General features: G+C 40.6%; 1 protein-coding gene across 1 annotated transcript in view; it reads right to left on the minus strand.

Annotated features, from left to right (window-relative positions):
- The window catches only part of SCP2 (sterol carrier protein 2), a 136,497-nt gene that overhangs the window by 22,314 nt on the left and 101,641 nt on the right, over positions 1-12,542 (minus strand). Inside the window, exon 12 of the mRNA XM_017874501.1 lies at positions 5,515-5,617. Within this exon, the coding sequence (XP_017729990.1) occupies positions 5,515-5,617 (103 nt within the window). The remainder of the gene's footprint in view (positions 1-5,514; positions 5,618-12,542) is intronic.

Below are 12,542 nucleotides of genomic sequence, written 5' to 3' on the forward strand. Positions count from 1 at the left end.
CCTTTTTTTTTTATTCCTCCAACTTGGTGTATTTACCATTTTTTTTTTTTTTTTTTTTTTGAGATGGAGTTTTGCTCAGGTTGGAGTGCTGTGGTGCAATCTCGGCTCACTGCAACGTCTGCCTCCTGGGTTCAAGCAATTCTCCTGCCTCAGTAGGAGCTACTCCTCCTACTGTGTGTGGCTGCGTGTGGTAGCGTGTGCCTGTAATCCCAGCTACCCCTCCCAAGTAGCTGGGATTACAGGCACACGCTACCACACGCAGCTAATTTTTTTGTATTTTTGGTAGAGATGGGGTTTCATCATGTTGGCCAGGCTGGTCTTGAACTCCTGGCCTCAAGTGATCCACCCGCCTCAGCCTCCTAAAGTGCTGGGAATACAGGCATGAGCCACTGTGCCCAGTATGTCAACCTTTTTCTTATATACAGGTAGATCCCCTGAAAGCCACCTGGAATCTTGGACATGGGTCTTAGGACGAAACACTTGTTTTGCCCTAAAATATTTAGTCAGGGACTACTTATCTCAATAGTCATGGAGGCATCTCTTACATATGATTATCCTGAAATTAACTACCAGTATTTTCTAGTTAAACCAAGAAACAAGAATGACTGTCAGGTTTTCTTTTAAGTGAAAAGAAATTCTCTTATGTTGGCTTCCCTTAAAAGAGCTCACTTAAATTATTTTAAGTTAACTGTAGAAAAAACTACTAACTAACGACAATACTAATTCTTTTGAGGGGCCTTCAAGTTTTTAATACTTTTGTATATATAATTTCTTTAATCTTCACAAAACCATACAAATAGTTGGGCAGACATTAATATTAGCTCATTAAGCAGAAAAAGCAATTGAGGCTCATAAAGATTAAGAATGCTTCTCCTCTATACTGCTGCCAAGTAGTCCATCTAACACTAACATATCCATCTGGCACTCTCAGGCTTGAACTTCCTGGTGACTCCTCACAGTCAACAGGATGAAGTCTGTCTTTACATATTATCCTAGAGTCTTCATGATCTGAAGGATATTTGTCTGAACTCCAGCCACTTTCTCTTCCTCTTCATCTTTGAATTCCATGAACATGTTGAATTCCATGAACTTATGTGCCATGTGTTGTATGCCTCCATGCCCTTACTCCTACCCCATCCCAGGACACTCACTTCTTCCTAGCCTCCACTCCCACCCCTGACCTCCTCATTCAAGTCTCAGCTCACATGCTAACTCTTTTGGGAAGGAGTCTCTATCTCCACCAGATACTTCGATGGCCCTCTGCACATAAACCCATGTTACATTTTTCTGGAAATATTTTTCCATGTCTCTCGTCCCACTAAACTCTGTGTTCCCTGAGAGGCAGGGACATATGGCTAGTGGGTAGTACAACCAGAACTCAATCCCAGGTTGCTTTAATCCCAAATTCAATGCTACTTCCATTTGACCATACCACACTGAAACAGTAGGTCACATCAATATTTCTAAACTTTAGCCGATGACAGCAGTATCTGCCACCATAAAATGAAGAAAGTTCAAAGTCTTCACATTCCTTAAAATCTTTTCTCTCTCAAGGTTCTGTGGAAATAGTCTATGAGAGGGGGTTAATAACATGTGTGTGCTAGGCCACCTGAGAGGAAGGCTTCCTTTAGGGCCAGAGGCCCATGAATGACTATTTCCAGGTGCATCCATGCCATCTGCTTGCACAGTGCCTCAGGAATACAGCTATGTGCAGACACCAACAAGTGACAGCAGGAAAACACCAGCAAACATTTAGAAATTCTACCTGCATACTTGAAGAGAAATTCCTATAACCTTACTACTTACCCTCCCACCTCCTTAAAATAGAGAATAATTTGCACTTGCTGTTACTTTTCAGAAACAACTGATCCTCTTATAAAATCACATCCCTTGGACAATAAAACATTTTCAATTGAAGTAGGGGAGTGAGAGGGTAAGGAAACTGATGAGGAGAGAGAGTTAAAAGGGAAAATAAAATACAGTTGTGAAACTGGAGATCATTAGTACTAAGAAAGTTCTGAGTGCCTCCTTGCTTGAAGAAAAGTACTTTTTTCTGAGTAGGCAAAAGGTTAAGGAGCAGGTCCTGTCACAGACTTAATAGGGACAAAAAATTAAGACAAAATTCAAAGAAGGGCAATGGAGAATTGCTAACAAAGACAGAAGTGGAAATAAAATCTTTGGCCAGGCTGCCTTTGCTAATGCAGAAAATGCATGAATTGACAAAAGATTCCAAGACTTTTACTTTCTAGTGCTGCAAACACTTAGGAAACTGACAATCGTGGGAAAGAGAAAGAAACAAGGGAACAAGGTTGGTAGGGAGGTTATAGAGAAAAGAATAAAAATGGAGCAAGAGGCATACATTTGCAAGGCTAAAAGAATACTGTAAAATAAAAACCACTCTACTTTGTTAATACAATGAAGTATTCAATGATTGATATACTGCCATACCTCACACTTCATAGTAGATAATCTCTACATTAATTTATTTGATTTTTTTTTAGATGGAATAGGGTTGAAATAAATGAAGCAACTTGTCAGACACAACTATCCTATGTGTTCCTCTGCAGGAATATATTGGCAGCATTTTAAAAAACCAAAACTTTTAAGCTGAGACTTTATAGAGTGCAACTTCATTTTATAGGAACACTTATAATGAAAGAAGTTCAAGAAACAATGAGATATTTTTTCCTACTAGGTTGGCAAAGACTTTTTATTTTTATTTTATTTTATTTTACTTTTTTTGAGGTGGAGTCTCGCTGTGTCACCCAGGCTGGAGTGCAGTGGCATGACCTCGGCTCACTGCAACCCCCGCCTTCTGTGTTCAAGTGATTCTCCTGCCTCAGCCCCCCTAGTAGCTGGGACTACAGGTGTGCGCCATCATGCCCGGCTAATTTTTGTGTTTTTAGTGGAGACAGGGTTTTGCTATGTTGGCCAGGTTGGTCCTGATATCAGGTGATCCACCCACCTCAGCCTCCCACAATGCTGGGATTACAGGGGTGAGTCACTGTGCCCGGCCCAAAGATTTTTTAAAAACCAGTCAACACAGTATCAGAGGTGTGAAGTAAAAATAGTTACTCTCCAACATAGCAAGACCCCATCTTTACAAAATAAAATAAATAAATTTTTTAAAATGAAAAAATAGTCACTCTCATGAATTGGTAATGTTTGTAAACTAGTACCCTCTTTCTGGTGTAGTTTGGCAATATGTATCAACATACAAAACGCACATAGCCAACCACCCAACAATTTTCCTCCTTTATTTATATTAAATTGATCATAGCTTAAATACTTAAATATGAGTGCAAAAGGAAATTTATTACAGCACGGTTTTACTTGAAAATGTTAAATACAACCTGATATTCATCACAGGAAGCTATTTAAATTATGACAAATACATATGAATACATACTATGTATTAAAAATGAGGGTAAATGGCCAGGCACGGTGGCTCATGCCTATAATCCCAGCACTTTGGGAGGCCAAAGCAGGCAGATCACGAGGTCAGGAGATAGAGACCTCCTAGCTAACATGGTGAAACCCTGTCTCAATAAAAATAAAAAATTAACTGGGTGTGGTGGCACTGTAATCACAGCTACTCGGGAGGCTGAGGCATGAGAATCACTCGAACCAGGGAGGTGGTGGTTGCAGTGAGCCAAGATCATGCCACTGAGCTCCAGCCTGGGTGACAGAGCGAGACTTTGTTTCAAAAAAAAAAAAAAAAAAGAGGGTAACGATTTAGATTATGGCCATGGAACATACTGTCCAAAGAAAAACATAGGTTATAAAACAGGTAGCCCCATGTGGATGCATCCCAAGATGGTTGCAGGACAGGTCTGCAGCTTCTAGGCCAATGACTGGCCCTGTTCTCCCTCAGGATGGTTGTAGATTATAATGAAAGTCCTGGGAATGCTGGGTTCTTTCACAAGACACATCAATTACATCACCTGTATTCCCATCCACAGTGCAATCATCTCAGATATTAAGTAGTACTTTGGCCTACAATAAGGGTTATGAGATAAGCACAATGTTTGCCTTTCATACCATGGCTCTAATGTGGTGAAATACAGTTTAAACATTCATTTATTCCAGCCCACTTTGATCACCTTAATAGATGTGTAATTTGCATTGTGATTATGGCTGTAACCATGCCTTGTATGGTCTGAGATCTAAAATCAATAATGACATACATCCAAGCAGAGGCTCATGACTGTAATCCCAACACTTTGGGAGACCAAGGTGAAAGGATCACTTGAGCCCAGGGGCTCAAGGCTGCAGTGAGCCGTGATCATGCCACTGCACTCCCATTCTGGGAGACAAAGTGAGACTCTGTCTCCAAAAAAAAAAAAGAAAGAGATCCCAAGATTCCTCTAAGTTTAAAACAATGAAATAAATATCAATTTTGCCTGGAGAGTTATTTTTAGATTGCCTTAGTATGACTATTACCTATCAAGAACTAATTATTGTACATAAAAAATAGATCAGCATATATAGTATAATAAAAAACAACAGGTGTGGTGGGCGTGGTGGCTCACCCCTGTAATCCCAGCACTTTGGGAGGCCAAGGCGGGTGGATCACTTGAGGTCAGGAGTTCAAGACCAGCCTGGTCTACATGGTGAAACCCTGTCTTTACTAAAAATACAAAAATTAGACTGGCGTGGTGGTGGGCGCCTGTAATCCCAGCTACTCAGGAGGCAGAGGCATGAGAATCGCATGAACCCGGGAGGTGAAGGTTGCAGTGAGCCAAGATGGTACCACTGCACTCTACCCTTGGCGACAGAGCAAGACCCTGTATCAAAACAAAACAAAACAACAAAACAACAGGTATTATATGACCCTAGCTTAAAACGATAAGTTAATATACACAGAGAGAGATGTTTGAAAGAATGTTAACCACTGTTAACATTTCAGTAAACTCTGAGTGGCAGAATTTGGGGAGATTTTAAACTTTTGTTTAAAAGGTTAAAACAAAAGTATAGTATAAAATTTATATTATTCATAAACATACATTTCTGTATAGTATAAATTTTTTAAACTAGCATTTTCCCAAAAATTTTTCACTTCTTTAAGCCATAAATCCAACCATCTTCTTTTTCCAAGAATTTTGATCTATGTACCAACAGGCTCGTTTTAAATATATTCTTTGGAATGATTTTAAGTAAGCATCTTTTTAATTCAAAGGAAATTGTACCAAAATAAACTAGAATCCCTTTACATTTGAACTTTGCCCATAACTGAATAACCCTCTGACAAAGGGGACCTAGAAAAGAGCGACAATTTTACCAGTATTTATCATAGTTTTTTAAGCTCAAATCTGGAGATTTATACATTTCTGAAATGCATTTCTTTTAGAATTACAAGGAAGCCTTAATAGACACTCAGAAATCTAACTACACTCAATAGTTGAAAACATGATATAAATTTTCAATTGTACCACCTCGAGGAAACACCTGAAACCTGTGTCTGCTTCTTCTAGCCTCAAAGTCCTTCCTGGCAATATTTTACATAAATCTTACCTCTTCAAGTTTCTTCTCAATCTCCTTAAACACAAGATTTGCCTTAAATCCATCACTTGCAGAGTTGGTTGGAGCCGCTTCAATTTGATGAGTTCTAAACGAACTGGGGGAAAGAATCCGTTTCAATTCATGGAGTCACATAGGTATTAGGTTTTTCAACATTTATAAGATAGTAATTTTCAAAATTTTCAAAAACCGTAAGAACAGAGATGTTGCAAATCTTATCGAAAGGAAATCTTTAGTAAGCATATAAAATAATTAAGCTTGGCCAGGCGAGATGGCTTATGCCTGTAGTCCCTGCACTTTGGGAGGCCGAGGCAAGCGGATCACCTGAAATCAGGGGTTCAAGACCAGCCTGACCACCATGGAGAAACCCCGTCTCTACTAAAAACACAAAAATTAGCTGGGCATGCTGGTGCATGCCTGTAATCCCAACTACTCAGGAGGCTGAGGTAGGAGAATCGCTTGAACCTAGGATGTGGAGGTTGCAGTGAACCGAGATCGCGCCATTGCACTCCATGCTGGGCAACAAGAGTGAAACTCCGTCACAAACAAATGCTCTTCTTCCCATTTTTTCAACACATAATCAGCTCATTAGGAGCTAGAATTTTTTCTTGAAAATACAGTAAACCAAAGAAGCTACCTTCATGAATCTTACATGCTAGCGGAGGAGACAATTTAGAAACAAAAAAATAAATAACATCACCCCTGTAATCCCAGCACTTTGGGAGGCCAAGGCGGGTGGATCACTTGAGGTCAGGAGTTTGAGACCAGCCTGGGCAACATGGCAAAACCTCAACTCTACAAAAAATACAAAAATTAGCGTGGTATGGTGGTGCCTGCCTGTAGTTCAGCTACTCAGGAGGCTGAGGTGGAAGGATCGCTTGAGCCTGGGTGATGGAACCAGACCATTTCTACATAAATAAGTAAGTTATTTATTAACTCTATTATGGTGGCATGTGTCTGTAGTCCCAGCTACTCAGGAGGCTAAAGCGGAAGGATCACCTGAGCCTGGGAGATAGAGGCTGCAGTGAGCTATGATCGTACCGCTGCACTCCAGTCTGGGTGAGAGAGTTAGACCCTGTCAAAAAAAAAAAAAAAAAAAAAAAGTGCTCCTTTCTCTTTCTCTTTTCCTTCTATCATTTCATACTTTTTTTTTTCTCTGTCTCTCTCTCACAGGGACTCTGTCTTCCAGGCTGGAGTGCAGTGGTCCAATCATAGCTTACTGTAACCTCAAACTCCTGGGCTCAGGCAATCTTGCCTCAGCCTCCCGAGTAAGCTGGGACTATAGGCGCATGCCACCATGCCCAGCTAATTTTTAAAATTTTTTGTACAGACAGGGGCCTTGTTATGTTGCACAGGCTGGTCTCAAACTCCAGGGCTCAATCAATCCTCCCACATAGGCCTCCCAAAGTGCTGAGATTACAGATGTAAGCCACCGTGCCTGGCCTCATTTCATAAATATTTAATGACTTCTTGCTACATGCCAAGCAAGACATTTCAAAACACTGGGGATATGACAGTGAACAGATCAGACCCAGTCTCTGCACTCACTGAGTTTATATTCTTCCAGTGGAGGAAAAAAACAAGTGAACACAAAATAACTGCAAACTGTACCAAGTATTATGAAACGGAGGAGTAGGGTGACCATAGTTTACTATACATTTATATTTCTAAACAGCAAAAAAGAGAATAATTCAAAAGAGAATAATTCAAATGTTTCTAAAATAAAGAAAAGACAAATATTTAAGGTGATGGATATCCCAAGTATACTGATTTGATCTTCACAAATTACATAAATGTATTAAATTATTACTTGTACCCTGAGACTATGTACATCAGTTATGCATCAATAAAAAATAATTTTAAATTAAAAAAAAAAAGGAACCTACTTTAGGAAGGACAGTCAAGGAATGACCTCTAAGACCTTATTAAAGGAAGAAAAGGAGCTAGCCATTCAAAGGGGAAACTGCAAAGATCCTGAGGGAGACAGGAGTATGTTAAAAGAAAGTCAAGTAAGACCAGAGTCTCTACAATACAGTAGGTGTGGGGAGAGTGACATAAAATGAAATTGGAGAACAAGGTAGGCCAAATGATGATGCAGGCAGGCCAAAGTAGGGAATTTGGAAATCCACAGAAATGGTAACAGGGAAGTGAAATTGTTTCATTTGTGATTATTCTTACAACAGTGTGCTGAATGAATGAGGATGGAGAGGAGCAAGAGGAGTGGGCACTAGTTAGGAGGCTGTTGGAATAATCCAGATAGGAGGTGATGGTGGCCTGGACTACAGAGGCAGTCTGCCAGTAGATAGAGAGTGGGGATAGATTCAAAATAGAAATAGAATCCACAAGCTTTGCTGTGGGGGTGAGGGAGATATAAAGAGGAAAGGGCAAGGATTACCCAGGCATTTGGCTTGAATAACTTGGTGACGGAAATGCCATTACTAGGACAAGGGGGAATGTAGTGGGAATAGAGGGGATCCAAGTTCTGTTTAAGGCACAGTAAGTATAGTATCTTATAAAACAAGAAAGCCATTGGATATGAGAGTCTGGAGCTCAGTGGAGAGGGCCAGCTAGAGATAAAATGGAGTAATCATCAGCATAGTGAAAGCATTTAAATCCCTGGGCAGGGACTGTAAGAGAATTATAGAGAAACAAGAGAGCCCTGGACAATGCCCTTTAGACCTCCATTACTCAGAAGCCAGGGACAGAAGGGAAAGAGCAGCCAGTGATGCAAGAGGAAAACCAGAAGAGCATGGTGTCACAGGAGCCGGGAGCAAGATTTCAGGAAGGAGGAGCAAACTGTCAAATGCTGCCCGAAGGTCAAGTACCCACTAGATGTGGCACATCGAGAGTACAGATGACCTTGACAAAAGCAGTCTTCAGTGGGTGGAACTCAGATTATATAGTGAATTGAAGAGTGAACAGAAGAGGGAAATAGACACAGCGTGGCTCTTTTGAGACATTAGCTTTAGTGGAACAGTAAAATGAGGTGGTCTCTGGAGAGGAATGTGGTGGTATCAAGAGTTGTGGGTTTTTTTGTTTTTGCTTTTGAATTTTTTTTGGTGGGGAAGGATAAAGATGAAATCTTTATTTTGACTAATCTCTTAAAGAAATGTAGCATTTCTGGGCAGGCGTGGTAGCTCACGCCTGTAATTCCAGCACTTTGGGAGGCCAAGGTAGGTGGATCACCTGAGGTCAAGAGCTCGAGACCAGCCTGGCCAACATATTGAAACCCCGTCTCTATTAAAAATACAAAAATTAGCCGGACATTGTGGTATGCGCCTGTAATCCCAGCTACTCAGGAGTCTGAGGCATAAGAATTCGCTTGAACCCAGGAGACAACTGCACTCCAGCCTGGGCAACAGAGCAAGACTCTGTCTCAAAAAAAGAAAGAAAGAAAGAAAGAAATGTAGCATTTCCTCCTGGATGTGGGCATATGAGAGTCCTGTAACTTTTAAAACATATTTTATTTTCCAATTTTTTATTGTGTTAAAATACACATAAAATTTACCATACTAACCATATTTAAGTGTTCAGTTTAGTAGTATTAAAAACAGTCATAATGTTGTGCAATGATCACCACCTTTCATCTCCATAACTCTTTTCATCTTGCAAAACTGAAACTCTACCCATTAAAGAGTAACTCCCCACTTTCCCCTGCTTCCAACCCCTGGCAACCACTGTTCTACTTTCTGTCTCTATAATTTTGACTACTCTAGGTACCTCTAGGTACTATGATTCTAAGTGGAATAATATAGTATTTGTCTTTTTGTGACTGACATATCACTTGGCATAATGTTCTCAAGGATCATCCATCCAATCCTGCACGTCAGGATTTTTAGAAAGGCTGGGTTTCATTTAAGATGAACAAATCAGAACAGGTATGCCTGATGATGGTGAGGAACCTGGAGAAAGGAGATGGAAGGAGAGAAATCTTGTAGCCTGTGACAGGACGAGGAGACTCAAGTGAAGAAAGAGGATCATATGGGTGTAATTCTAGTGCAGTGGGTCTGTAGGTCTTGGATGGAAGTTGAGGCAGTTTGGGTTTAATGGCTTCTATTTCTCAACAAAGCATAAGGCAAAGTAATCAGCAGAGAGTGCGGGTGAAAGGGAGGGTGTGGAGAGTCTAAATTGAAAAGACAGCCTACTAGAGGAATCATAATATATGAACAAGGAATGGAACCTTAGCTCCAGCAAGCAGACTCTGTGCAGTCCTCAGAGCACAGAATGCCACCTCACACCTCTATGCCTTTGCCACTGCTGCACCCTGGGTTCAGAATACCTCCACCTTAACAAACTCCATTTCTCCCTTCAAGACCCAGCCCTTTCAGGAAACTCCTATTCTGTGAAACCCTACTAAATGTCAACGGCTTAAGAGCAGGTACCATACTTTTTCTTAAAAAAAAAAAAAAAAAATCTCTGTATTGCCAGTTCCCAGCAAATCATAGGCATTAGTGAATAGTAACTGAATGGAACTGAAGTTACACTGAATTCTCCCTTGCCTAACTCCTAATTCCTTCCTGTTCCATTCAGAGCAGAATTATCTATGGTACACTATTTTGTCTTGGTCAAAAGTCTGAATATGTAACCTAAAATCAGGTAGCCACAACTAGTTCTCCACAAGCCAATTTCATTTCACTGGTCCAATTTTTCAGTTACTGTTAATCATCATTGTGCCCTTTTCCCAACTTGCCACGTCGTGCATGTTCCCAAAGGTCACAGATGTCTCTTTTATCTTGCTTGCTTTGAAAAGTTCATGAAGTTAGTGATTAACCAGCTTTTCATCCAGATTAAGATAAAAGTTAGTATGTCAAGTTTTATCAATATTTTCTGAAAACACCTCATTCCTTAAAATTTATATATGTGCCCTGCTCTAAGAAAACTGAATGTATCAAATTAAACTCAGAGAGTATTCACATTCACAAAAGGATGTTCCTCATGATTTCTTTACATAAAAAGTTCTTTTATCAGAAACTAAATTCCAATTGGTTTTATTTTTTTAATTTGGTTTATATACGTTTCCTGGAATAAATCTAGTATATAAACATTGAAAGGAAACCTGAAGATAAAAACCAGCAAATATCCTACTCAGTATATGAATTCCTTCCATGATTCTTTAAAATTTTCATTCTAAGGCCTAAAACAGGATCTGCTACAACAATGTCAAAAACTAAGAGCAGAGTAGCCAGGAAAACAGAAGCACTGCACTCAGCTAGAACCTTGATTCCTACCACTCAAGGCTCTCTCTCCTTAGTTATGTTATTTTAACTCTGATCATCAATCTCATCTATAAACAGGAATACCTAATGTGTGGGACTTTTATGAGGATTAAAGAAAGAAGTATATGTGAAACACCTAGTGTGGTCCTGGCACACACCAGGCCCTCAAAAAGTGATTGTGAAAGAACTCTTACAACTCAATAATTAAAATACAAAGACTCCAATTTTCAAATGCCAAAGGATCTGAACAGGCTTTTCTCCAAAGAAGATATGCAGATAGCCAATAAACATGAAAAGATACTGATCATCAATAGCCATCAGGGAAATGCAAAGCACAATGAAATACCACCTCACAACCACTAGGATGGCTAAAACTAAAAAGATAACAAGACGTAATGATAGAATGTGGAGAAATTGGAACCTTCAGCCATATAAAGGAATCAAGTACTGATATATGCCACAACATGGACAAATCTTGACAACATTATGCTAAATGAAAGAAGCTAGTCACCAAAGGCCATATAATGTATGATTTCATTTACATACAATGTCCATAACAGGCAAATCCATAGAGACAGAAAGTAGGTTAGTGTTTGCCAGAGACTGCAAAAAGGAATTACTAATGGGTACACACTTTCTCTTGAGGTGATGAAAACATTCTAAGATTAATTGCAGTAATGACTGCACAACTTTGTGATAGGCTAAAAACCACTGAACACACACTTAAAATATGTGAATTGTGGGCATGTGAATTAGGTCTTAATAAAGTTATTTGAAATAATTTTTTTAAATGGTTGATGAGGCCAGGCATGGTGGCTTATGCCTGTAACCCCAGCACTTTGGAAGTCCAAGGCAGGTGGATCACATCAGGCCAGGAGTTCAAGACCAGCCTGGAAAAAATGGCAAAACACCGTCTCTACTAAAAATACAAAAATTAGCTGGGCCTGGTGGCCTACAAGTGTAGTCCCAGCTACTCGGGAGGCTGAGACACAAGAATCGCTTGAAACCAGGAGGCAGAGGTTGTGGTGAGATGAGATTACACCACTGCACTATAGCCTGGGTGACAAGGCAAGACTCTGTCTCAAAAAAAAAAAAAGGAAGAAAAGAAAGAAAAAGAAAAGAAAAAAAGGCCGAGGTCGGTGGCTCATACCTGTAATCCCAGCACTTTGGGAGGCCGAGGAGGGAGGATCACTTGAGGTCAGGAGTTCAAGACCAGCCTGGCCAACATGGGAAACCCCATCTCTACTAAAATATAAAAATTAGCCAGCTAGGCCTAGTGGTGCGTGCCTGTAGTCCCAGCTACTCAGGAGGCTGAGGCAGGAGAATTGCTTGAACCCAGGAGGCAAAGGCTGCAGTGAGCCAAGATTGCACCACTGCACTCTAGCCTGGGGGACAGAGCAAGACTCCATCTCAAAAAAAAAACAAATGGTTGACGGCCAGGCATGGTGGCTCATGCCTGTTATCTCAGCACTTTGGGAGGCCAAGCCAGGTGGATCACTTGAGCCCAAGAGTTCAAGACCAACCTGAGCAACATGGCGAAACCCTACCTCTACAAAAAAAAATACCAAAATTAGCTGGGCATGACAGTGTGTGCCTGTGGTCCCAACTACCCAGGAGGCTGAGGTGGGAAGATTATCTGAGCCTGGGGAGGTCAAGGCTGCAGTGACCCATGATAACACCACTGCAATCCAGCCTGGATGACAGAGTCAGACTCCATCTTAAAAAAAACAGTGGTTGCGGCCGGGCGCGGTGGCTCAAGCCTGTAATCCCAGCACTTTGGGAGGCCGAGACGGGCGGATCACGAGG

Source organism: Rhinopithecus bieti, unplaced genomic scaffold (genome assembly GCF_001698545.2).
Source record: "Rhinopithecus bieti isolate Rb0 unplaced genomic scaffold, ASM169854v2 scaffold_7684, whole genome shotgun sequence".
NCBI classification, from domain to species: domain Eukaryota; kingdom Metazoa; phylum Chordata; class Mammalia; order Primates; family Cercopithecidae; genus Rhinopithecus; species Rhinopithecus bieti.